General features: G+C 39.5%; 3 protein-coding genes across 23 annotated transcripts in view; 1 reads left to right on the plus strand and 2 right to left on the minus strand.

The window, feature by feature from the left end:
* Window positions 1-6,686, minus strand: part of LOC113437151 (uncharacterized) — a 28,820-nt gene extending 22,134 nt beyond the window's left edge. For 3 of the 4 annotated variants that reach the window (XM_026702010.2, XM_087924865.1, XM_087924866.1), the window contains exons 1-2: window positions 6,543-6,681; window positions 575-682 (exon numbers count right to left, since the gene is read on the minus strand). In XM_026702010.2, the coding sequence (XP_026557795.1) occupies window positions 575-682; window positions 6,543-6,579 (145 nt within the window). In that variant the 5' untranslated portion in view covers window positions 6,580-6,681. Of the gene's footprint in view, window positions 1-574; window positions 683-6,542 lie in introns of all 4 variants that reach the window. The other variant, XM_026702011.2, reaches the window with a different exon arrangement.
* GALK1 (galactokinase 1) lies at window positions 6,550-21,662 on the plus strand. Of its 2 annotated transcripts, none has more exons than XM_026702013.2 (8): window positions 6,550-6,732; window positions 11,565-11,754; window positions 12,277-12,396; window positions 14,095-14,230; window positions 14,882-15,063; window positions 15,554-15,704; window positions 18,269-18,431; window positions 20,149-21,662. In XM_026702013.2, the coding sequence occupies exons 2-8, from the start codon at window positions 11,574-11,576 to the stop codon at window positions 20,221-20,223; spliced, it is 1,008 nt and encodes a 335-aa protein (XP_026557798.2). In that variant the 5' UTR covers window positions 6,550-6,732; window positions 11,565-11,573; the 3' UTR covers window positions 20,224-21,662. The 2 variants fall into 2 exon arrangements, with proteins under 2 accessions (XP_026557798.2, XP_026557797.2); XM_026702012.2 differs by lacking the exon at window positions 6,550-6,732 and adding an exon at window positions 9,290-9,523.
* A 538-nt stretch (window positions 21,663-22,200) lies between these two features.
* Window positions 22,201-27,744, minus strand: part of ITGB4 (integrin subunit beta 4) — an 82,011-nt gene continuing 76,467 nt past the window's right edge. For all 17 annotated transcript variants that reach the window (XM_087924856.1, XM_087924853.1, XM_026701996.2 and 14 more), the window contains 2 exons: window positions 26,035-26,151; window positions 22,201-24,925 (listed from right to left, as the gene is read on the minus strand). In XM_087924856.1, coding sequence (XP_087780982.1) covers window positions 24,783-24,925; window positions 26,035-26,151 — 260 coding nt within the window. In that variant the 3' untranslated portion in view covers window positions 22,201-24,782. The remainder of the gene's footprint in view (window positions 24,926-26,034; window positions 26,152-27,744) is intronic.

Consider the following 27,744-nt stretch of genomic DNA (forward strand, 5'->3'; position numbering starts at 1 on the left):
ATTGTTGAAACCTGCAAGACATGAACTTTATAGATGTTACATTGCAACTTACCATGATGCAAGAGTTTCCTAATGGTGCCATATGCTTAGCAAACTCTCTATATTTTACAGAACTGTTGTGGTCTGAATCCTGAAGAATATTGAATCTATAATACATAGATTAAATCTGTAACATACTGTACATACAAAAAATCCTCATTTGAATTTTGGCTGGCTGAGGAATTCTGGTATTTGAAGCCCACAAGTTTTAAAGTTACCAAATTTGGAGACCCTTGGTCCAAAGGATGACTTCTTATATCCTTTCTAATTCATTACCTTACACTCTTTCTAATCCATTAGTAGAATGTAAAAAAATCATGTGCGTAGCCAGTGGTTGTTAAAGTCCAATAAAAAATAATTTGGTATTGCAGACTTCATACTGAGGCAAATATTTTTGGATCCATGTTTTCCTTTTCCATTTTAAGACTAATCTTGTCTCATTGTCATGACTTTCTGTAAGTCAGGCCTTCAAAACCAACAAACGTCTCAAGTGTATTTCTCAATATTAAGCTATGGAGCAAAAAGAGGTACTCACGTTTTAATCCTTTCCGAAGAATCATTTCCAGGGTCTCACAAAAGGATTGTAAATGAGGACAGGTATCTGTGTAAGGACTATTGCTTTCCTGAAAGTTGAGAATGCACACTGCAAGAAAATAGAATGTATAAACTGAATTTCAAATGGAAAAGAATAGATCTAAAAATATTTGTCTCAGTATGGAGTCTGACTAGCATGAACAATACCAAATACAGACTGACTTGCATGAGCAGTTTCAAATGCAATTTCAAATGTAGGCTGCAATAACAGAAGTTAAAATAACTCTGGGCAAAATCCTTTTTTGAAATACAATACTGTATGTACTGATTTTTGGGACAAACCTTTTTTCTCATTTCATACAGTAAAAATGTTAATACCTTATTTTAATTATTTAAAACCCATTCTTTCACTTCAGTGTAATGGCTTCACTGAACTCTTAACCAGGGGTGGGATTCTACCTGGGCGCACTGGTTCTATAGAATTGGTTGTTACGATTCTGCACAGTTTGGAGAACCAGCAAATTGCACCATTGGCTGGCCCCTCGCCTCCCCGCCCAGTCACTCCTTACCTGGCATCCAACTTGCCTGCCTTGTGCCTTTGCCTAATTTTTGGTAAGTTGCTATTTTTCCTTCCCACCCCACCCACCCCCTGACCATCAGTTGCTCTGACTATCAGCTGTGCCGGGAGATTTAGATTAGCTAGAAAGCAAGAAATCATTGGATTTCTTGCTTTCTAGCTAATCTAAAAGCAGAGCTGAACCTTCCTAGCTTCTATTTTTTGGTGCAGATTCAGGTAGCAGATTGCAGAAAGATAGATCTCTGAGTGAATCTGTGATTCTGGGAGCAACTCAATCTGCCTGCCTGCTTTGCCTGATTTTGAGTAAAAGTTTCTGTTTTAAAATAAAAAATTCAATATTTACATAAATATTTACATACAAGCCACACCCATACAAGTCACGTGACGAAGCCATGCCCAATCAGCAAGCCGTGCCCAGCCAGTCACATGACCATCAAGCCACAACCACAAATTAGGCCACGCCCACAGAACCGGTTGTTAAGAAATCTGAATCCCACTCCTGCTCTTAACACAGGGAATAAAAAGAGATCTCTTAAACCTGACTGAAAGTTTAGGCAATTTTATAGATGATATGGTACAGAAATGTCATGCTGTTTCCATCAGCAATTTAGGCATAGCAAACTAGGACAAGTAAGTTTGAAATAAATTACAACATATAGCAAATCAAGCAATCATATATTTATTTGAAAGAATTTGGAGTTTCCAGTTGCAAAACATTAATTGTTGGCTGAGACACATAGGAAATCAATAGATTAAAGCAGATTAAACAGATTAAATCAAGTGATTTATTTATTTAAATTGTGCCAGGCACACCTACTTAGATGCAATTCTCATTATACTCAGTAAGGGTCAATTTTTCTGAGGAAGTAGGCATATAATTTAACTTCCTTCTCTCTTTCTGCTTTAATTTTAATTAGTAACTAGTACCTCCACTGGAAATGTTCTAAAGGTGGCTGTCTTCCCTTTTAATTGATTTGCACACAAAGGCTAATTTATAATATTCACTGTGTTTGTAAATGCCTTTGCTACTTTGGGCCAATAAAAGCAGGAAAGAAATATTTAATATAAATAAGAATTTGTGTAAAAAGTCATCGACCATGGGCTTGGTTGGGCAAATATTGACTGTCCTTGAATGCATGTTCCACCCATCAAGCCCATTGACCATCTTGGGAAAGAAATTTCCTTTCACATTTTTGTTTATTATATGGAATAACAGTACTGTATAACAGATCCTGTGTCTTTTTCTGTTCTATAAAGATGACAACTGTACTTATTTGCATATTTATCATATAATAATTATCTCACCTTTTTCCAAAATGTTCAACATGGTACATTGTGGTACATGTGATTACACAGAGTTATTGTATCTGGGCTGTCAAAGTCTGGGCCATTACTAGATGGTAGCAGAGAAATACAGAAGACTAATTCTTTGCTACTATCTAATGATCATTCTGATTTCTACAGTCCAGGTATCTTCAGAACAACCCTGCAAGGAACACCCAGGGATAAATAGCTTAAGACGGCACAAGAAAGTGCACTGATTATAAAATGGAAGCTAATTAATATAATCCAACTGCTTAGTATTCAGTTTCTTATATGAAATGAATTTGCAGGAATAGTCTACAATATCTGGCTTTATGTAAAATGCTGGGATAACATGGATTCACTGTATGAGTAATTCTTAACGTTTTATATCAACTCCTATCAATCACCCTATCAATTAATTTAGGCTCCATTATCGTTATCAGCCATTCAGTCATGTTAGATCCTCAGCAACTCTGTGGATGAGCACTCTCCACGCTCCTCTGCCTCACGCTGCCTCCTTCAGATCCACCATGGTCATCCTGCTGTCATGCTTTATAGGGTCCAGTCAAAGGGTACTAGGGTGGCTCCTTCTTCTTTTTCTGCTGATCACTTCCAGCATGGTTGATTTTTTGAGTGAGTCAACTCACACGACAGCCTTTGTTTCGTGATCTTGGCTTTAGGTGATATTTTTCGTGAGGTTCAGTCTAGGATTTGCTTGTTACTTTTGCAGTTCATGGGAGGTGTAATAGATGTCTCCAGCACTGCAGTTCAAAAGTGCCCACCCTTCTTCTATCTGCCTTTTTAGGAGTTTTGCATCCATAAGTAGGAACTGGAAAAATTATTGCATTAACTAATCTGCATTTGGTTGGGAACCTGATGTCTTTAGTCTTCTAGAGGTTATTCATTGTAGACATTGTAGTTCTTTCAAATATTATATATCTTTCTGATCTCAGGGCTGCAGTCATCATGTTGGTTGAGTTCAGAGCCAGGAAGATGAATTCCTTTACTGTTTCGATGGTCTCATTGTCAATCTGCACTCTGACCTCTGTGTTCTCTGCAATTGTCATTATCTTTGTTTTCTTGACGTTATGGTGCAGTCCAAATTTTTCACTTTCATCTTTGACTCAAAGCCAATCCAGATTCTTCTTCCTTTCCATGAGCAATGTTATATCATCTGCATATTGGAGGATGTTGATATCCCTACCCGCAATTTTAAATCCAATGGCAGATTCCTCCAAATGTGCATTTTTTTGTTTTTTTTTTTGTTTTCCCAAATTTTGTTCTATTGTACTTTACTAATTTATTTGATTCTTTTGGTTAGTTTTTATTGTTTTTTATTTTTATTTTCTGTTTTAAATATGGTTTTACATTGTGTAAGCCACCTCAAGTCGCCATGGGCGAATAGGCGGCAATATAAATTAAATAAATATCTCATAACTATTATAACTAGGCTCCATCATAACTAAAATTAAAAGTTCACTTTATCCACTATCACACTCATTTATATGCTTATAGGCACTGTTGTTACATTTATCCTTCCCTGTACATTTTAATTGTGTAAAGTCCACCTAAGGCCCAGCTAAATTATTTCTAAATCCTACCAGTGGCCTACATACTACTTACTGAGAATTATCTGGGCTAGATTATAGTGCAGTGTATTGTATGCCTATGTGGTTATGTTTATTCATCAAATTTAGAAACTACCCATCTCCCTCCTTGAGCTCTGGGTGGTATGTAAATAAAATATGAAAACATAGCTGAATAAAAAAAAAGCAAAATAGAGACAAGGAGAGCAAAATTTAAGATGAAAAGGTAAATAAAAGTGGGGGTGGGGAAGACCATCCCAGTGTCTCCTCTGTGAATCCCAAGTGAGGTGGCAGAGCCAGATCTTTATACTTTTGAAAGACCAGGGGAGTGGGGGGTCTGCCTTGCCTCAAGGAGGGGGGAGGAGAAGGGCAGTGGGCAACAGCAGAGAAAGCATTCTTCCTGGACCTTGCCAGTTGGAATTCTTTAACTGACAAGCTGCGCAGTGTATCCCTGCCTGACCAGGTGGGATGGACTGATGTGATGGGCTAAGATGGCTCCAGAAGTAATCTGCTCCCGTGCCATGAAGAGTTTTAAGTGTCATAATCAGCACCTTGAATTGGATCTGGAAGCAAACTGTCACCCCAATGCAGCTTCACGCAGCAAAAGTGTCGCATGCACTGATCTTTGGTGCCCAAGATTGCTCATGCAGCCACATTTTTGTATCAGCTGAAATTTCCGGATACTTTTCAAGGGTAGCCTCATGTAGAGCACATTGCAATAGTCCAGAGTATAAGTGACCCAACAAGAGATGACCAGGGCGGGAGTGACCAAGAGGCAAGCTTCCCTATCCTGAAAAGGCATTACTGGTGCACAACATGAAGCTGAAGAAAAGTCCTACTGGCCATAAATGAAACATGCTTTTCAAAGAGGAGCTGTTAGTCCAAGAGGTCCCCCAAATAACAAGTGTATGGTTTGTGTTGTCAGACCATTCAGTACTGTAAAGGTAAACCATGGTTCAAAACCATGGGTTAGTGTGTTATGTGAATGTAGGCAAAAAAAAAGAAAAAAAGAAAATTGCAATAAAATCCTCTACATGTCTACTGAAGTAAATCCCACTCAGGTAGGGGCATGCAAGACTAGCTTGAAGAAAAAGGATAAGGAACCCCATAAGACAAATCATTAAATGAGGAAGAAAAAAACTTATAATCAAAGTCATCATTTTAAAAATCCCTCCTATGTCACTGCAAAAGATAGTAATATGGGGAGATCTGTAATCTATGAAGTTTTTATGTCTTGAGACAAAAACTAGACATAATTATACAAGTTGTTCATACAAGTGACAGTCACTACAGAAATTAAGGTGTATTTTTCATGACAGTGTTGCATATATTTCTTACAATATATTGATAAATTAAATTGTTAATTTCACAATTTCAGACATTTAAAAAGTCAGTGTTACATCATGCAAACCAGTTTATACTAGTGTGATTCGAGAAATAAAACGGCAAAACATAGTGCTTCTAGGAAAAAATACTTTGCACACACATACAGGTTACAATCCTACATATTTTGCTTTGGAAGAAATCTTATAGAATATAAGAGGGTTTACATTTGGGTAGATCTTTGTACTGTGGTTTTTTTCCTTTCTTTCTACAGAAAAGGAGCAATGACAACTTCGGTATTTACATTTTTTTTCCCTCTGTGGGCTAGCCAGTAATTATCTAAATATAAAAAATGAGATTTGGGCTGGAAAAAAAACTATGTTTGTGGCTTGACAAAAACACAATCCCCTAGTTTCTTACTGATGGTTATCAACAACCAGCAGAAAATAGCACATTAAAAATAAAGGGTGACATAAAGACAGTAAGAAATTATTAGTTATTCCACATACATCTTTTTCTTTGGGCATCAAAAATGGCTACAGCTATGGATAGGTCATTAAATGAAGTAACCCAATATGAGAACTAAAAAATATTTTTAGCTAGCAGGACTCTGGAGGTGACAAAACTCAAAAGTGGATATGTATCTTCCCTGCATCTTCATACAGTAGTAACGAAGTAGTAACATGAAATTGTCTCTTCTACGTATCCTCATGTGTGAGGGACACCTGTCCTTCTAATATCATCTTATGAAGTTTTCATTACTGGATGTGTGTGTGTGTGAGAGAGAGAGAGCCCTGGATTTGACTATAAAATGTCCCAACCCCAGCATTTATCCTGCACACTCTGCTTGGACTTCTGGTGATCGGTTTTCCTGATTCCATCCACCTTTAAACTGGAACCTTAGAAATCCAATCTTAAACTACCACTACAAGGAGAGGAGAGTTCTGTAATCACTTGAACGTGGGGAGCGGAGAACACGTATCCGGTTGGGAGGTACCAATCTTCTCGCACAGAACCAGCTCCTTTCATGACCTGCCATCTCTACGGCGCATTTCTTCACCGTGACAGCTGGGTGACCCACGCTCCATTTAAGCCTCAAATGCTACGAAGGACGGCTGTTCTCCAACACTTCGTTTTCAATGCTCTCGCATTACCCGTCGCGAACCTCACTCTCTCACCTTTCAGAGCGCCCAGGAGCGGCTCTTTCCCACTCATCCTAGTGTGCTTTGCTCGGCTCTGCTTTCCCCAGACTCCGGGTCAGCCCAAGAGTCCCGGATTCAGGCTCCGTTCCCGCCTCCGCCCGATGGAAACTGTTCGAAAGTGACTTTTCTTCGTCCAAACACTCGGCTGCAGGCAAAACTCTGGAAGGTACCATTCTTCCAGCGAGACGGGGGGGGAGGGGGAGGGAAAGCGGTCTTCGGGCCGGCCCAGTCGAATTTGCCGGGGTTTGGAAAGAAGTGAAAATAAGCTCCAAAAATTCAATGTGTATCCTCCTCCCGGATATGATGGGTGTCGTTAGACTTTCCGGGATAATTAATTCTTCTCCCATGCCTTTCGCTTGGGTCCGGCGTTGATGTTTTGTCCCGTCGCCGGTCTCCAGGATTCAGTTGTTGTTCAGTGAAGTCTCCTTTATACGCAGCTAAAGCTTGAGAGCCCAGCCAAGTGGCAAAATGTACTTACTAACCGACGTTGGCTCATTTCGAAAGCTAAAGCGAGATCCAACGTGGATCAAGTTAATCCTTAAATGGGAACCCCCACCCTCAGGAAATTTAAGGCTGTGTAAGCAGAGTCAGTTCAAGGGACTGGAGTTGCCCCTAAATCACATGGATTGAACAATGCCACCTTCTGCCAAAATGCAAGATTTAACTTTTTAGAATCATTCTGAAGGAAAAGTAGCATTGGTGCCCCTGCTCTCCCCTAAAACTTTGACAGCTAAGCCAGTGCCTTACTTGGCCTTGGTTGTTTCTCCGTGTCATGTAAAATATTTTATTTATTTTATTTGTTGGTTGTCAAACATGTACAAGATAACAAGATAAAGTATGAACATAAACAAGAACAAAGGAAATAAATACAGATAAATGGGGACAGTAAGACAGGGACTATAGGCACACTGGTGTGCTTATGCACGCCCCGTTTAAGGACCTGTTAAGAATGGGGTGAGTATGTGGGTATATGCATAATTTTGTATTTAATTTGTATTTAATTTTGTATTTATTTTGTATTGTCATGTTTATGAAGTATATATGAGAGGTGGAGACCTTTGAGAGCTGTATGCAACAAAATTTCATTTTAATGTATGCCAATTAGTGTACATTCACATTAAAGTAGAATAAGAAGTAGAGGAAACATCTTTGAAGATGGCAAGGGTAAATCTTATTTTTAAAAAACCAACAACCCTGCATAGATGTGTCCATGAGGTCAACAGAAATCAAACTTCACTTGGTATCATAATACATCTTGATGCATGTGGCTAATGCGCTTGTTAAATACCTTCCTTGTCTTTGAATGCAGCTCTTTTGAGGCCAGCTGTTTTCAATCAGTCACAAATTCTGGAAAGGAATAAGGCTTGAGAACTACAGGAAGGAGGCCACCAATAACCATTTTTAACCCCTATGAGTGCTGACTGCCACGTACACAGCATAAGTTGCCTGCCAAGTTTGGCAGGTTTTTCTTCATAGCGATAACGATTCTACAGGTGGTTAAGTAGACATCCAGCCTTACTCCTGTGTGTAATCAGATTGCTTCCTTGTTCACAAATGTTTTTTCAATTGCATTTTAGAGTTGAGTCCTATACATGGGTATTTAGCATAGGAGTGTTATGGCACCTTGCTTCTCCTAAGTGTTTTATTTTCTTTTTTGCTGTTATTAACTCTCCTATATTTCATTGTATAATTTTATAAATCTTTTAGAACATAGTATCAACATCTGAAAAGATAAGGAAGAGGGAAATGGTCATGGAAAAACAAGAGGAATCTTCCCCAAATTCAGAAGGAAGTTCCAACCTCAAATTGGTATAGGAAAGAACACCAATAAATAGATAATAACCGATCCAAAGATCAAACAAAGATGGGTGAAATATACTGAAATTCTATATATTAGGAGTGTCAACATCCAAGATATCTTAGAAACTAATCACATGAACTTGTACTACTAGAATATAAAAAGTGTTGAACTTTGGATAAAACATTTGGTATACCGTGGATAGACAAGAAAAACAAATGGATCATAAAACAAGTCAGCCCAGAATTCACATTAAAAGCACAAATGACTAGGACCAAATTATATTTTGGACCTATTAAAGGAAGACTCAGTTCCCTATAAAAATCTCTTGTGATGGGAAGCTGAAAAGAAAGCGGACAAAGAGCAGCAAGGTGAATAGACACAATGACAATGGTGGTCTATGCTATTTTGAGGACAGATCATCCTGGAGAAGATCATTTATGTAGTTGGTAAGGAACAGTAACGGTGTGCATACATCAAATGATTCTGCAAATTCTGAAAGCATTTTCTGCTCAAGTTATTATGGTAGGTAGTTAACTTGAACTTTTCCAAGGTTTTGTTGCTAGTTAATTAGTAATTGGTAGAAGAGGGTTTTGTTTTCTTTGCATTTTTGTTTGTTTATGCTTCACCCTTCAGATAACATTAACTGAGAACTGACCAATCATTACTTACGCAAACCACAGCAAAGCCTTTTGCGTGTGTGTATGTGTAGATTTGCACTCCCGCCCCCGCAAATGCCAGCACACTACTTTGGAGCGGGGATAAACAGCGCAGAGAAACCAAGAATTGAAGTTGCACAGCGACCCCTACAGGACACGAAGGATATGTGCAAGGAGCTGGACGCTCGAGCTAGGCACGCCAAGTGGGCGGGCCTTGATCAGAACGCGGATGCAGTCGCGAGTCTGCGCAGATCTCCGTTTGTTTGTTTTTTCCCGGAGACGGTAGTTTCAGCCTTGGAACCTGCGGTTTGCAAAAGTGGATCGGGGTCATGGAAAAAGGGAGAGACTCCGACCCAGTGGGGACGTTACTAGCAGCCGCTCGGAAAGTGTACAAAAGGGTTTATGGCGGGGAAGACCCTAAAATTGCAGTGTCGGCGCCCGGAAGGGTAAATTTGATCGGAGAGCACACCGATTACAATCAAGGTTTCGTGCTACCTATGGTAAGGAAGCAGTGCCGGGCAGAAAAATCAGATAACTTTCGGCTGTACTTCTTTCTTCCAGTTTTATGGGGATTTTTCAAAGACATCTCGGGGAAAGTCCTTCATGTTGACTTCATCGATGTAGAGGAGGAGAATTAAAAAAGTCGTTTCTGCCATGAAGATGCTAATATTGTTCCTAAATATGGGAATGCCGGTATTTAGAGAGATTTTTTTTTGGTCAGTGGTAGGCAAACCTGCTGAAGATTATCATTGAAGACTTGGCTCATTTCAGAAATATTTCTGATCTCTTCCACGTCCAGCAGAGTTAAGCCTGGTTGGATTGCAAAACGTGGAGTTAAATATTCACTAACTATAAAATAGCAAATGTTAAGCTACTTTTTCCAAGTTATGCTTTCATTACCCTGGCATAGTATGAATTCAAAGGCAAATTGTTCCATAAAAAGTTGAATTTTATATCTAAACATTATGGTTTCCTGTTGCAAAATGTTTACTGGATGAAGACATTTCTCTAAAAATTTGGCAAGAAGTAAAATTCCCTGAGTGTGAAAATGCTGTTTTGACAACACCCTAAGATATTCACTGAATATAATTTCTTGAAATAACTCCAAAACATTCATGAGTAGAAACAACATACCTGAATTAACCTGGGACTAGGTTTACACAGCACATTCTATTAAAATATAATTTTATTTTTTATAGTTCTCTACAATATAGTTTGTTATACTATATGTGAAGTGGTTTCTTTTTTTCTCCTGTATTGAATCTGTTTGCATCTACAAACGATTCTTAAGACATTAGAAGTTAAAGGGGAAGCAAAGCTAACTTTTGGAATGCCTATATTAATGTCATGCTAAAACTCCACTCTTAAATCCCAAAATATCTTTGATCTTCATCTTTGCTTCACCATTCTCCCCTAATTAAAATTATTCTTTCTAACGAGGTTCTATTCTTTCTGTCTCTGTGGCCCATAGACTTGGAAGTTCAACCCACTGGATGTATTGAACTATAATGACCGTTGGATAATAAAAATCTCACCCCAATCCTAAAGAAGTACAGATGTTGTAATTGCATATTCCTTCTCTGTTTTTCCATGGGACTTCATTTTAAATTGTAAGCCACTTGTTTCTTTGTATTCTACAAGATATCCTATACAGTGGTGGCAATTTTTGAAAGTATGAATAACAACAGATTCCATCCAGTGTGATGAAAACAGATTTCTATATGTGTGCTGTAAGATTTCTACTACATCTCCAAATTTATTTTCTTACCGTACCATTTTCTGCAGCTCTGATCTGAGGATGTCTGGTGGGTAGAGTAGCTGAATTAATCCAAATGCCTTAGTTCATCAAACACATTGAACCCCAGACTCATCACACTGGTTGAGTTTGCACAATATCAAGCCATAGATTAGCCAGGGGTGATGTGTGAAGTCAGCAATTGTGTATTTTGGGAAACACATCAGTTAATAGGCATACTCAATGTTTCTAAGCTCTATATTGGAGAAATCATTACAAATCAAAAGGCTTTTCTCCATTATAATAATTAACCTTAGTGACCAAAATTAAAAACCTCAGGAAGAGTCATTCTTCTGCTTCTATATCTACACTCCTATTCTTTCTTATTCCTCATCCTCATTTCTATTCATTCCTGGGCTCCTCTGCGTTTCTGTTTCCTAGTATGATTTGATTGCTTATTGTACCATATGACTATCATTAAGTGTTGTATTTTTTTGATTCCTGAAGAATGTATCTTTTATGTATACTGAGAGTATTTGCACCAAGTCCAACCACACTTGGCCAATAAAGAATTCTATTCTATTTATAAGGGAGGAAGAAATGCCATGCAAAAAGTGTTTCTTAGGAACCTTGCCCATCTTTTGTATTTAGTTACACTGGACATGACATATGGTATGCCAGATGTTGCAGAACCACAATCCTTAGCAGTCCCAGTCTGTGGTGGAGGGCACTGAGAGTTGTTCATCAACTACTGGAAAATCAATTGATTTTCCACTGCTACCCTATTCAGTGCTCTCTTTCTTTAGGCCATACAGATGAGAACAGTCGTGGTTGGGAGTCCAAGGGAAGATGGAATAATATCCATAACTACAACTGCAGAGGAAGCGGAAGAGCCTAAAACTGTGCAGTTTTCAGTTCCAAGGGAAGGTGTTTCCTTGAAACCCGGAGAACCTCACTGGGCTAATTATGTAAAAGGGGTTATCCAGCATTACAAAGGTAAGATCCAAAATCAGTCTAAGATTGAGGTTCGGCAGTTGGACCATCTGTAAGAAGGGAGTAAAGAAACATTAGCAGGCAAAGCTGCTGAAGATCCAGTCAAAATTCTTCAGCTTCAACAATCCAGTCGAAATTCTGTCCTTTCCCCAAGTGACTCCCTCACCATTTGGCAGGAATGAGGTGATGAAAGTGTATAATATAACATTATTCAATAGAGGGATTGAAATATTCCTTGTCTCCTCATCCTGAGTAGGGCTTTAGGAAGATTTTCCTACCAAATCTCTCTCAGAATACTAAACTGGTTGCTGTATTAACATTAACTGGGTCCCCATCACCCACAAAGACAAGATAGCAGTGGAACAGGCAATTCCAGCCACTGTCTTTGACCACTTAAAGGATCTTTTTCAAACTCTTGACAGATTTTTAGTTAAATGGGATGCTTTTCAGAATAGTCCATTTAATTACAATTATTTGTGGGGTGTGCCTTGAATTACGTTGTGATGCTCTTCTGTTTCATTATAGCTGGCCCTCTCCCAGGCTTTGATGCTGTGATAGAGAGTAATGTACCAATAGGTGGTGGTCTCTCAAGTTCAGCCTCCTTAGAAGTGGCCATGTACACCTTCCTGCAGCAACTCTCTCCTGGTAAGAATTATACTATGCCTATGATGAAACAGCAGATTATTACTTGCATTCTCCATTAAGCAAGTGAAGTGCTAACTGGATAGGAAGGAAGGAAGGAAGTTATTTTTCCTTCTTTTCCATCACTTTAACTTGCCCCACCATGCCCCACCCATGCCTGTCTTCTTTCAATCCTTCTTTCTTAAAGTCCGTCCTTCCTTCCTTCCTTCCTTCCTCCCTCCCTCCCTCCCTCCCTCCCTCCCTCCCTCCTTTCTTTCTGGATTGAAAGAAGAGGCAGTTGATAGTGGGGCAAGTTAAAGTGTTGGAAAAGGAAACAATTGTGAAAGAGAAAAAGAAGCTCTTGTAACAAGCTAATCAATCATTCATTAAATAAAGAAGGTGCATTTTGGTTTTCCTATCTCCTGTGTTTTCCATCAATTCGGGGTAATTGTTACTGTTTTAGCTAACTAATCCAAATTAGAGAGAGAGAGAGAGAGAGAGAGGGAGAGAGAGAATATAAGACTTTATTTCTCAGTCCCTGATCTTAACCTACCAGGAAAAGAACTTAAAAGAACACTTGACCACTTTAGGGTGCCAACAGTGACATTTGAAATATATTTATTTACCCTCAAAATAACTATAGCAAAATATTAGGATAAAGGAACTGGTTTCAACACATCCAGCTTTATTGGGAATTCTGAGACTGAAGATGATCCACCTGGAGAACAGCCATGTTGGGGAAAGTTAGGGGCTGAGGGGCAAAATCCAGATAATGAGATGGAAGTAAATAATGTTTTCTGCCTTTCTTTGCCACAATCAACCAACTAAAGTATCCCTTTAGAAGCCTGGTCTAGGATATTTTTTTCAACCTGAAATTTCTACTCCCTTTTTGTTAGCTAAATGAGACTGAGGTTGGCCACACAGCTGAAGATTTTTTGTAAAGATGTGCTGCAATCCCTGGAAATTCTAAATTTCAAATACTCTGCCAAATTAGAAAGCTGCTGCCACTCAGGGAAGACCACACCAGGCTAGATGGAGAAAGACTAACTTTTATAGGTTCTGGGGTTCTCTTTTTCAAGCACCTGCATGATCACTGTTAAAAACAAAATAGTGAATTAGAATTTACTTAATGGATGACCCTCTAAGGCAGGGCTGCCAAACTCGCCATGTCATGTTGCCATCCTGTGATGTTTCGTGACATTTTTCCCCTTCGGGCTGTGTGTGATGCATCCGGCCCATGGGCTGCCATTTTGACAACCCTGCTCTAAGGCATTAATCATCGTTTACAAAGCACAGTAGCTGAATTCACACAATGTATCAAGGGTTTCTTGGACAGCAACTATCCCTCCTGGGAGGAGGGTTCAAGCAAGGAATCAGGCTGGATTCACTATATAAACACAAGAGGGTGAGGTCTCATCTCTCCTATTGCCTTGGAGCTTTATCTGCTCATTCCCAGATGAGATCGGCCACTCTGGAGAGATTTCTGTGTAATAGGCAGAGAACAATAAAGTTGGAACATAGAACATGATTTTCTTGGCCATACCCATTCTAAAGATCTCAAACCCTTGAAAACAAGCACTAGAAGGCTGAACCTTTTATACACCTGCACATTATGGCTTGCTTTGATATATGAATACCAAAAAAACCTATATTTGGCCCTCTTTCCCTTATATGGAAATAAAGTACTAAATTGTCAATGGATATTCTTCTTCTTTGATACAGATGACAGGGATCCAGTTACTAAGGCACTGGTGTGCCAGAAAGCGGAACACACCTTTGCAATGATGCCTTGTGGTATCATGGACCAATTTATCTCCGTGATGGGGAAGGAAGGACATGCCTTGCTGATAGACTGCAGGTCAGAATGTGGCAATAAGTTGTTCTCTTGTAACTTCTTCCATCTACATCGAGAGATCATGTCCCCACAGATCAGTTATCTCATCTAATTAAGTTAACAATATTCAAAAGAGAAGAAGGATGATGATGCTCTGTTAAAAAAAAAAAACTTCCCGTAAAGTATTTATGGAATAAAATTCTCAAAGGGCATTCAGATAACCCTCTTACCTTAAGCCCTGGGTAAGTTGCTGAGGCTGGGGATGGAGCTGTATACGGTACTGTGTATTCACACTAACTTTCAGTGGTCTGAGTCTGGGCCCATAACCAGTGTTGAGGTATTCCCTGTTAGGAGAATGAGTGCACTCATTTATGTCCTTTAAGTTGACAGTTAATACCCAATGTTTTAATGGATATATGAATATTTTTAGAGAAGATTAGAAATGGTTAGAATGTAATACATACCCCTCATGTACAATTTAGAATTCAGAATGCAGGTTTAAAGTTTAAAGCATTGAATTTTTAAAGTTGTTTTATGTGGACGGTGTACTTTGGTTTATAATGACAGCTCTTTTTGGTATAAATGTATGTATAAATAACTAAACCCAGCAACCACCTCTACTAGGTCCTATAGGATGATTTCGTGTGATCTAGTTATGTCTTCTTGTAATTCAAGGTCCTTGGAAACTCGCCTGGTCCCTTTGACTGACCCAGACTTAGTTGTTCTCATCATCAACTCCAATGTACGACATACTTTGACAGGCAGCGAGTATCCCACACGTCGGCGTCAGTGCGAAGAGGCAGCCAAGATGCTGGGAAAGGCAAGCCTGAGAGAAGCCAGCATGTCAGACTTAGAGGGTAAACATTATTTGGGAAAAGGGGTGGGTGGGGGTGCATGTCAGCCTCCATCCTTCAGAACACCTGAAGTTTTGTACAGCTGTTATAGAGCAAGGGGAGATGGAAAGGAGAGGGGCAATTGACATATCGGGCATGCATGTAGATCTCGTATAGCACAATTTGGACTGATAACTCGGTCATTAAACAAAGCAATTGCTAAAAGAAACAGTGTGATTGGCTTATGATCTTACTTCAGCTTGCCTTTGCTTTACAGATCAGGAAAAGTCATAAATGTTAGCATATTTTAAAGTTACTTTTTCATGACTGTTGTTAACTGCAAACTGTCATTGAACAAAGCAGTTGCTAAAGGAGGATTATTACCTTTACTATCATACAGGAGGGGACAGAAAGCATATGGGAAGCTCAAAACTTTCCATTTGAAGATCACTTTTAACCTTTGAGCCCTGATTGAATCTTGTTTCATTTTGTTTTTCTCTCTCTCTTTCTCCAGAGTCCAGGAGCCTCCTGAGTAAGGAGATGTACAGGCGAGCCAGGCATGTGATCGGAGAGATTGAACGCACATCTAGGGCAGCCGAGGCCCTGGAGGCCAAGGATTATAAGAGGTTTGGAGAACTAATGGTAGAGAGCCACAATTCCTTACGGTAAGGCCACAGTCTGAAGCTGATATACAGTCTAGGTCAGTGATGGCTAACCTTTTCAGCACCGAGTCCCCAAAGCGTGCACGTGCATCCCCAAACGCAATGCACATGCATCCCCCACACATACGGTGCCCCCCGCGCATGCATGCTTATCCTCCACGCAAGTGCCCTGCCCGCACACATGTGTGCGAGACCCGCACATGCATTGCATGTCCCCGCATGTTAGGAATCTGTCCACCAGTTAGTTGGGTTGGCAATATATAAGCCAACAAAGTATGTTTGTAGCTTTAAGACAAAATCACTGTATTGATTTATACTATATTCTGATTGGTTGATTATATTGCAAATTACCATAAGAGGGAGCTAGAGATCATAGCTTGCTCTCTCTGACATTCTGTCTCTCTGACATTCTGTTGCTATCTAAGGTTCTCTGTTGTATTTTGCTGTGCTTATACTTTGATATTTTTGTTTACTGTAAATGACAAAGGCAACTGGTAAGAAGACTTTGTGATTGGATATTCTTTGGACTGTTAAACCTGGACCATTTATTGGACTGTGCTATTTCTTAAAGTAAACTTTAACTCAATTTAGTGTATCTGTGTGTGGTTGGATAATTATTCATAACTACTCTCATAAACATTTCCATGTGCATATCCTTGTTACTCAAGGGTTATTTTGTACATATCATAACACCGTGCATGAGTGTTCATTCCCACACGTGTGCCCCACCCCCCTGTGCATGCTCGGCAGAGACCCAAAGACCAGCTGGCTGGTAGGAGGCACACGCATATGCATGGCGGAGCTGAGAGACGGGTCTTTGTACCACCTCTGACACATGTGCCATAGGTTTGGCACCACAGGTCTAGGTTATTCCTTTTGTATTTATTTTTAATTAACATTTTTAGAATCAAAGGACCATTTTTGAAATTTCCACGTAAAGATTTCCCTGTATGTATATGTAGATTGGATGTACAACGAAGCTATTTACTGCAGAAGATCAGCACAACTTACAGGTAGTTCTCGACTTACAACAGTTCACTTAGTAACCGTTCAAAATTACAACGGCACTGAAAAAAAGTGATTTATGACCCCTTTTCACACTTATGGCCATTGTAGCATCCCCATGGTCACATGATTTACATTTGGATGCTTGACAACTGACTCACTTTTATGACGGTTGCTATGTCCCGGGGTCCTGTGATCCCCATTTGCAACTTTCTGACAAGCAAAGTCAATGGGAAAACCAGATTCACTTAACCATGTTACTAACTTAACAACTGCAGTGATTCACTTAAGTGTGGCAAGAAAAGTCATAAAATCAAAATTCATTTATCAAATGTATCACTTAGCAACATAAATTTTGGCCTCAATTGTGGTCATAAGTTGAGGACAACTTGTACATCTATAGCATCTCTTTGGTTTCACAGAATTAAGAACGCCTTAATGTAGACCTGCTACTTTTCATTCCTTTTATATTCCAAATTACTGTTTTTTGTGTATCGCCAGATGGACCCATAAACACAATCTGTCATGCCTTTGGCCAGAAAAGACACATTTTTAAATAAGATAGAGAAAGTGTGAGCTAAATTATCAGCCTTAATCATATTTATTCCATATGGGGCATTTCTTCCTAAGTGTAAATGAAGTCAGTTTGGCGTATCACATTCTTTTCCATATCCCTTCAACAAAGATTTACACGCAGTGTAATGACATAGAATAGGGGTCCCCAACCTGTGACCTAATCTCCACCAGGCTGTGTGAGTAGCCAGTGTGCGCGCATGGCCCCACCTGCATGAGAGTCGCTGCGAGCATCACAGGCGATCGTGGTCCGACTCACACAAATGCCGTTGCAAGTGGTCATGGCCCCACTTGTGCTGGGTGGTTGCAGTCCCACTTGTGCAAGCCTTGTGGGCACTTGATGTCCCACTCATGGGAGCATCACTGCAAACATTGCACACGCTTGTGCACGTGCACGCACATGCACGCGCCCCTCCCACAAAATCATTCCCTCCGCTCCCTGTCCTCCCACTCCAGGCCACCAACTCTGAAAGGTTGGGCAATTCTGACATAGAATTTATGCATTGCAAGTGATATACTTTAATGCAGGGGTGGGCAATTAATTGCCCCAAGAGGCTACATGAGAAATTGAGACTGTTGGGGAGAACTGAACTATTAGGGGGTGTGATGCACAAAGGTAAACTGAAAAAAAAATAGCAGCAACCTTCAAAATAAAAGCAATCTGTTGTACTGTGTGCATAGTGTACACTTATTTACATTTGATTTCTAATGTCTGATTGACCTCATGCGGGCCGGATGGAAACAGCCAAAGAGCTGAAGGTGTCTCAAGGCTGTAAAATGCCCAGGTCTGCTTTATTGTATCCCAAGATGAAAATTAAGTACATCTGTAGTACCATCCTATGTCTATTGATTGGTTCTACTCTTAAGTCCTAACCATTTCCCACCTTCCCCCTTTATGGGTAGCTTCCTTCCTTCCATATAGTAATTGACAATTAGTGTTTTTTTTCCCTCATTTTTGTTTAAAAATCACTTATTTTTCCTCCCTTCAGGGATGACTATGAAGTTAGTTGTCCAGAACTAGATGAACTGGTAGCTGCTGCCATGGAAGTTCCTGGAGTTTATGGTAGCAGAATGACTGGTGGCGGTTTTGGAGGTTGCACTGTCACTCTTCTTGAATCTGGAGCCGCAGAAAAAGTTCTGAAACATATCAAGGTATGTGGTTGATCGGGCTGCAAGAGTGGATTTGCTGGTACAGTTCTCTCATTTACAGAAGAGGCAAGCAGAACATCATTTTAACATCAGCTTTTTCTTCTTGGATCCTATGCTTAGTTCTTCTAGATAAAATTCTGATACGTTTATCAATAAATTTCATTCGTGAATCCAGACCTATTTTTCTTCCTGGCTGTCTTTGGTGGTCTAATTCATCACTGTAAATCTAAGAACAGTTTTAAAGATCTGAAGTCATTCCTTGAAACGAAATCCTAACTCTAACCCTAACCCTGCCTCTCTGAGCCATAACTTGCCCCTAGTGTATTGGCCTATGTGCCTGCTTATTCCTGAGATGATCCCAGCAGCAAGAAACAGACTTCAAGCATATCCTTCTGGATCCTGAATTCCTAACATCGTCCTTTTCTCCTCTGCCTGTCTCCAGCCACAGATGATAATATTCCACTGCTACACCCTCCACCTATCTCCTTTTCTCTCTCAAGTTCTGCTTTACCATGCACCATGTTCTCACACATCAACATGAAGAAAAATACTCAATCTTGGATTCTCTCCTCCCGCCCCCGCCTTCCCGGTTACTCCCCATTGCAAACCACATTTGTCCAGGACTATCGTATTTCAGTCCATACTGGAATGAAACACCCTAATTTTGTTCTGTAAATAGGCCAAAACTGCATACATAAAATGGTCCACACATGGAATATTTTTTTAGATCCCTACCATAATGACATTAATTGCAAAGGGAAGCATTTGTATGTCTTTAGAGCAGGGGTGTTCCCATTCAACTGCTATAAGACTTGTGGACTTCAGCTCCAAGAATTCTTCCTGCAGTCATGTTAGCTCAGGGATTCTGGGAGTTGAAGTCCACAAGCCTTAAAGCTGTCAAGTTTGAAGACCCTTGCTTTAGAGGAATGAAGTACAGTAGAAAGCGCCTGTGTGAGAGAAAGAAAGATTTTAACAGTATTTAGCATGGGTAGATGAATTTAGTTCTGAGGAGAAAAGCCTGTGCTGGGGAGCATAGAAATTGTCTTGGTCTACCTGCTACTTATCTTCCCACCGTTTCCTTGTTAAGAGCTGTTTCTTTCTGTTGCTATTAGAACTGCTGTTGTTTGAATAAAAAGGCTTCCATCCAGACACAGGCAATCTGCCTCCTTCTGGGTGTTTGAATTTCTTGACTTTGGCAGTTTTGCCTACAGCAGATAGAAGACCAGAACATTTGGAAGAACATTTGCCCATTCCTGGCTTAAATGTACATTATCAGCACATGTTTTCTGTTGCTAAATTTGCTGTTTGGGCAAACTCAAATGCTTGCTGATAATGTCTTCGGGTATTTCCCCCCCCCCCCTTTCAATTGTGTCCGATTATTGGAAATTGCTTGAATAAGTCTTTGCAATTTTCTTGGCGTGGTTTGTCCTTGTCTGCTTCCTGCGTCTGAAAGTGAGTAACTGCCCAAGGTCAGTCAGCTGGCATTGTGCCTAAGGCAGTATTGGAACTTACAGTTTCCCACTTTCTAGCCTGATGCCTTGCCCACTACAGCAGAATGGTTCTTGTCTTTGGCTTACCTCTTAATAATTGCCCTCCATCTGATATACAGCGACCTGATAGGCCCCACGTCAGATTTCCACACTTGTGACATTTTTCTCCTGATGTACTTTGTGTCCCTTCAGAGAATTGTATATCATGGTTTTTTGCTTTTATCGATTAGGAGAAATACAGCAGGACAGTGACATTCTATTTCACAAAACCCGCTGATGGATCTAAAGCACACCTCCTGTCTTGAAAACTCTTCCAGCTGGTCTGTAGGATTCACTAAGAAAAGTGATAAGAAAAGCATGACGCTTTGGGACAGCTTCCCGGGACATTATTCGCTTGGAGCAAAGATTTGACTTCTTCCATAAAAGAAGTAAAGTAAGTGAAAACCTGCATGTGCACACAAGTGTTTTTTTCTTTTAGCCAAGAGCCCCAAAAGGATTTTTGTCTGATTTATAAGACCGTTTGGGGCAGAAGATTTCTTTTTCAGTGAAACACTGCGATGAGTTTGGTTAAACGCTGTTGATTTTTGTATACAGTTTTCTGTGATACGTTCCTTCAACAACCTGGATGGAAATACTGAGGCTGAGAAAGTCTGGCGTAAACTCCACAACTCCAAAACAATTCCTTTTTATTTTCCCAAGCCGAGACTAATCGTGGAAATAGGCTTTCTGCTTTACATTGTGTTCTAAATATTGCTTCTATCCTTTCTTTCCTGCTTATCCATTTATGAGCCATCTCCCAGTCATGAATTATCCACTAAACATATCTTGAATAGAGCCACTTTGTGATGAGTTTTGCGTTTGATATTATCATTAGTTACTGTCAAGGATGGGCTAATGCGAGATAATACCCTCAACCCATATAATTGGTATAGCTAGGTGTTGTGGTAGTGACAACTGTAGTCAGTTACACTGAAGTCAAAATAAAAGCATCATAATATCTATGAGGTAAAATGATTGTAATGCAAAGATGTAAGATGTGTTGTTTGTATGATGTGATGATTCATTTATCATTTGTCTCTCCTCTCTCTGCCCCAACGCTGATCCAGTGGACATACATGATCTAAATTAAAGAAAATTTACAGTAATGATAGCTTTTCTGTCAACTTTCAAAACGACTTCAGCTGAAGCCATATTTCCTTTTCTTCATTTCTTACATGCCACATATATGGGAGGGGAGGGGGATCTACAGGATGTGGGATATTTTCCTCCATTGTGGCCAGACATAACAGCAATAAGATCCATGTGAATGTGAACCAAGGTCATCTCAGCGAGCGCCTGAGGGAGCAGCCGAACAGCCTGCCATCTACCTGATTGGTTAAGGTGACCTGTGACATAAAGGGGGAGAGGATTGATGTCTATTCTTTCTTCTGGGTTTTATTTAAAGTTGGTTTCACATTTCAATGTGCCGATATGATGTGCCCAATAAAATGGATCTTTGAGAAAAGCTACAGCTTCAGAATCCTGACTTGATTGGGACCCTTACTCGCAACCATGACACTTTCTTTCTATAAAATGAATGATTGTCACCTTAAAGTAATTGGCTGTGTTCCCTTGTATGAAACCTTCATGTGGTTAATTGATTTTCATTTTACTGTGATTGTGATCCAGCCGTGATTTGTAAGCTCAGTTTATTGTACCAGTGTTATGCATAAACAAAATGTCTTAATAAACCAGGGTTAAACATGTCATGGATTAGTAATGTGTAAACCAGCCAATACTTGTTTAACATCAACTGTTCACTAGCCAGATTTTAAATTATCGTGTGCCTAGCCTGAGTAAAGCTTAGTGTTTTGTGCAGCCATTATATCCCAACAGTACTATCCCAACTGTATGTTTTGCAGTGGCAACGGTTACATTAAAAATTAGCTTCAGCAGGGCACTCAGATGTATTCACAAAAGGTATTCAGTTATTCTTCACATGTATCTCAGCTGCTAAACACAGATGCAAACTTAACTTTTCCCATACAATATTTTTAAAGACAGATCACATTGCTATAGATGCTAATCTTTAAGGCTAATCTTGGCAACTTTATATCCTTTTAACTTTGGTCGTTGGATTATTTTAGTAACATCTTCAGGTAGAAGTTATAGATTTTGCTTTTATTGCCTAATCCTATTGAGGTTTAGGTTTGTACAAGATCTGCATTGTTGCCCTCATTAGCAGTCAAGCTGGTTTTTTTTTACACATAGCATATTTGAAAATTAAAAAAAAATAGCTGCGATCATAGAGAAAATGTTTATTAAGTGCAATAAAAAGCCATCTGGTCCAAAGCACCATCTGTTAGATCTCTGAAATACTGAAACTGCATATGTACTTAATTCCATCATCATTTGCAAGCCATAATAATCTACAAACATGTAATTTACATTATAATGTATTTTTCATTATACAACAGTGAAAGCATAGAATGCTTTTTGAAACTTCTGTTTAGAATGACCGTGCTCAGGGGTGGGATTCTACCAGTTTGCACCTATTTCGTAGAACTGGTTGTTAACTTTCTAAGCAGTTCAGAGAACCGGTTGTTAGAAGAAATTACTGGCCTAATCCTGTAAGGAAGGCAGTAAAGAAACATTCTGGTGTTGCTTGCAGAAACTGCCTCTCCGTTAACCCTTATTACATTCTTGGCAGGACTAGACTTCCTGTCTCTGGAACTTCTCTGGAGTTTTTTTCCTCCTTTGCTGATACTTTGCTTGTGTGGAGTGACCATTCAAAGTTACAATGGCACTGAAAAAAGTGACTTATGACCCTTTTTCACGCTTACAACTATTGCAGCATCCCCACAGTCACGAGAGGCCATGCGAGGAGATGCGTGCCTCAATGTGAGTGATGTTGAGTTGGCCACGCCCAGCCAGTAACATGACCACCAAGCCACGCCCAATAACTAAGCCACGCCCACAGAACTGGTTGTTAAACATTTGAATCCCACCCCTGACCGTGTTACTAAAATATGGCCACTAGATACCTCCATGACTCTTTGGCTTATACCAAGATGTGTGGTTCTTATTCTGAGGGAAAAGTTTAATAATCGGTAATAAAGAGTTTGCAAGAAACAGGAAATCGTTATCAGAAAAAGAAATGGGAAGCTCTGAAGATAAAAGTTAATGCAGCTTCTCCTAGGAAGAAATGATTTGGAACTTTCTTACAAAGGATCCAGGAAATCATTCATTTTCTTGAATACTAAAGAAATCTTGCCCGTTTGAAAGATAGTCCGGGAACTTTAACAATTTCATATCTTACGAATGATTCACAGCACCGAATATAAGAATCCAAGAGCTCCATTTTGAATGAATGGGCCCTGCTGCATTACTCTTCCTAGTGGCATTGATCAAATGTTCAGTTTCAAGAAATGTTATGTCCATCTGTTCTGAGAACCACCCACAACTACGGGGCACTTCAAGTCATGTGGGATGCAGGATAAGCCAACTAGCATTACCCATACCTTATGTGATGATAGGCACTGATGAATAAACTTGTCATTTAGATTAGAGGTCTCCAATCATGTCAAATTTAAGACTTGTGGACTTCAGTTCCCAGAATTCCTCAGCTGGCATAGAGTTGAAGTCCACCAAGTCAATAAGCTTTGAGAACCCTGATTTAGATAGATAACATGCCACATAATTGCATCCTGACCTCACCAAAGAATTCAGTTTCAGTTTGTTTCCAAATGAGCCTTAGGATTACTTCCCAAAAAACACTGTGACACAATGCTATCATTGTCAATTTACTAGTTTGTATGTGGTTGGGGAAAAAAAGACCAAACAGGTAGTAGGAAAATGTATGGGAAACAATGACATTGGGACTATGACCAAGGGCTATTGTAATTGTACCATAAGAGCCTCATCTGAAAGTAAGTAAATTGTTGACTAAAAGTATATTTATTTATTTTTACTTATTTTTATTTTGAGGGCTTCCTCTTAAAGATATTGTCCATGACACAATACCAAATATTTGACATTGAAGTTGGAAAGATACATTAATTGGCCCCATGTTGTATCAGGGATTCTTTGGAAAAGGATTTACAGGTAGTACTTGTTTAGCAATCATGACCCTGGACCAGCACCTCAGGTTCTTAACAGTCACTAAGTGAAACTGTGCTTGTGTTTATACTCTTGCTTCAACTGTCTTTTGCTTTATCTTTATCTGCAAAGGTCATAAATACAAGGATTAGTCATAGAGTTAGTTTTTTATTATGGTTGTAACAGCAAACGGCTGCTGAACAAACAGTCACTAAACGAGGACTACCTGTATATATTTTAGCAACCTTATACCATAGAATAGGCAACAGTATTTTTTTTGTTAATCTGTTAATGAATTCCTATACTGCACAGCATGCGATTTTATAACCTACTACTTTCCAACAATTGGATTAACTCCCCTGCATTGCAAGGAATGTGTATGACAAACAGGATGTTATCATGCTCAGAAGAAGAAAAACTGAGGGTGGCCTTTAACATCGACAAAGAGGAAGTTAAAATAGGCAAAGTGAAAAAGGATGGTCTGAGGTAAGGATTTCAAACCAAATCCAGAGCAGAAAAGCAAGATACTCATGAGCTGGGCTCAGAGTAGAACTAGCCAAGAGAGTTTCATAATCAAGTGTTCTGTTAAAAGCTCCTTTCACGAGATGCTAGTTTTACCAGCTAGGCTGTGTGCAGATACCACCTGGTGGCGTTTCAAAAGCAATGGCCAGCGAGTGACTTTTAGGGTTAATGGAGCACAGAGGTTGCCATCCGCTCCCATCTGAAGGATGGCCACAGAACACCTTGTGGAAACGCAAGTGTCTTTGGGGGCAGTTTCCTTGTGCGCTTAAGCTTCATAGAATTGTCTCTCTGTCTGTCTGGAGAATGTCCCACTATTGCTGGACATGGTGCTGGTGATGTATTCTTTGGTGATCTGTTTGGTAAGGGTGCCACCACTCTCCACTCGCTGGGTAGTCATCAGCATCCCATCTGAAACGAGGGGACAGAATAAAAATAGCAAAAAAACAAACAAACAACCCCCCCGTTTGTTAGATTTGCAATTCATTCTTAAAAGTATAAAACTGGCTGTTTAGGTTTTGTTGAGTATGTGGTGTAACCCCAAATATATTCTGATTTATACAAGTGCATTTTGCGAACCCAGCTAATTGTTTTATTAACTAAATTAATTGAGACCTTAAGTGCGTTCAATCTGTGTATGCGCACAAACACGTAGCCATACGTATGTGAAAGCTTAACATAGTTTATTTTTTGTTTTGTAATCCTGAAGCATTGCTTTTATGACTTCTGCCCCTGCACTTGGTTGCGTTTAGAAACACCCTAGAGACGTTTATCTGATACCCCTAGACCTGTTCAGGGACTCGGGAAACAGCCAAGCCCGCTTAGAGGTAGTAAATATCCCAGCCCTTCCTGAAGTCACACTTCTGATATCATCTAAAAGACAGACCTCTTCATATCCTGTGAAATCATCCATAACCTAAAAGCTTTGCAATTACATATAAAGCAACACAGACGTCTTATCTTAAAAGATCTCACGGGTGCACCTGCAGGCACTCAGCACAGTTTGTGTGAGGAATATAATACTTTCCAAAGTTCCTGAATAAAGTTGGGATGCTGGTCCTAATGTGCTTTAAGCAGAAGCAGAATTCTCTTTTGGCCTCCATTTAATTTTTGTACACACAAAAAAGCAGTTCTTTAACTTAGAAATGACTGCTCTGGTATGGTTCCTGGCCTTAGCAGTGATAGGAGAGTTTCCTAATACTATGAAAAAAATATAGTACTATTCAGTAAAGCTATGTACGAAAAAGGCCTGTTCTGCCATCTTTCTAGAGGGAAATTTTTCTTACTTTTTCTTGAAGTGGAATGGAAGACAAGGAAAGCAGTATAAAGGCCCACATTCCCTTAACATTAGCATCAACATAACTTCAGGAGTAGACTGGATTCCTTTCATTCTCGTTTAACTATTTCTGAATAAAGATTATGAATCCCAGATACTCTTCATTAATATTGTCCCAAAGATCTCAGCCAGGTTATTAAAAAGCAAGGCAATCCCCATTTCCATCATTCATTCCCTTTTTTACCTGCGTATAAAGGATCCAGTAGGGAGTGAGTGATGCTCGTTTGGGTGTTGTATTCTGTAGGGAGATTGAAGACTTCCTCCCTGGTGAATTGATGTGTTCCATATTGAGAGAATACTCCTAAAGCAGAAAAGATGGGTGGGTAGAAATGTAATTCAGTGCTTGGATATCTAATTCTCATACCATCTAATATTATGTTTTTAAAAAATGACTCTGAGAAGAAATGCAAGAAGGCAGTGTCTAAAGCAAAACATTTGTTTTCACATATCCATGATGCAAAGCTCTATTCTGTTACTTTTATTTCTGGCTAATCTTCCTAAATCTTCAATTCATTTATTATTTATCATTTATCATCTGTCTCCCTTTGAATTAAAATGGGATGAGAACAGCTTCAAAAGCAGAAACTTGTAAAAATCATTTGCATCGCCTTGAAGATCAATTTTCTACTCCCTAAGAAAAAAGCATTACTTTTAAGAGTATTTAAAATGTCCATGCATGCATCGTATTAAGGAAAAACTGATACGCCATTCAAGCTGTCTGCTCCCATATATTACACTTGTACAAATTGGATAATGAAGACCCAACTTTAACACATCCATGTTACCCTAACTTGGGGGTTTCGATGCCTTACTCACTGTTCTTTAAGAACACATTCATATGTGCTTTTTTATTTCAAAAGACTTATACAGCTGCTTATATTGTAACAGTACCTCTGGATAGTTCAGAAAACATTAAAAACAAGCAGAAAACAAAGTCAATGAAAATTTCAAAAACCCATGGAATCCTGGGACCAAAATTTCGCCTACATCTAAGTATCATCGTACTGGAATTCCAGCCTCATCCTATCCAATGCTTGTAGGAAGAGCCAACATTTCCAGACCTTCTAGAAGGTAAGGAGTATGAACAGACTGCCAGATCTCTGGGAGAAGGGTGTTTCACAGCACATGGGCAGATGCAAGAAGGCATACTTCATAGGCCCCACAAAAGAACAACATTTAAGGAAAGCAGCCTGATGTGTGCTCTCATCTATCCTCATCTCCAGCCCAAAGTTAAGACCATTGAAATTTGGGTTTTTCACATCTAATTGGAATGTTTTGTATCTTCTCTGGAAACCAGCTTTGTTACAAGTGCAATCTTCAGAATTTCAGAGATGACTGTGATGACTTAGCACAGCTTGAGATCTGCTCAGTTTCTATTAACCACTGGTGACGTAGAGTCCTAGTGGACAATTACTTAAATATGAGCCACCACTGCGTGGCTGCAACCAAAAAAGCCAACACAATGCTAGGTTGCATTAACAGAGGGATAGAATAAAAATCACATGAAGTATTAATACCACTTTATAAAGCCTTTGTAAGACCACACTTACAATACTGCATCCAGTTTTGGTTATAAAAAAAAAATGTAGACATTTGGAAAGAGTGCAGAAAAAAGGGGGCTGGAGGCTAAATCGTGAAGAACGGTTGCAGGAATTAGGTTTGTCTAGTTCAGTGAAAAGAAGGACTAGGAGTGGCATGATAGCAGTGTTCCAATATTTGGCACAAAGAAGAGGAGGGTCAATCTATTTTCCAAAGCACCAGAAGACAAGATAAGAAGCAATGGGTGGGAACTAATCAAGGAGAGAAGCAACTTAGAACTAAGGAGAAATTTCCTGACAGTTAGAACAATTAATCAGTGGAACAATTTGCCTCCAGAAGTTGTGGGTGCTCCATC

This window comes from Pseudonaja textilis, chromosome 2 (assembly GCF_049901715.1).
Source record: "Pseudonaja textilis isolate UNSWEBS1 chromosome 2, rPseTex1.2, whole genome shotgun sequence".
Classification (NCBI taxonomy): domain Eukaryota; kingdom Metazoa; phylum Chordata; class Lepidosauria; order Squamata; family Elapidae; genus Pseudonaja; species Pseudonaja textilis.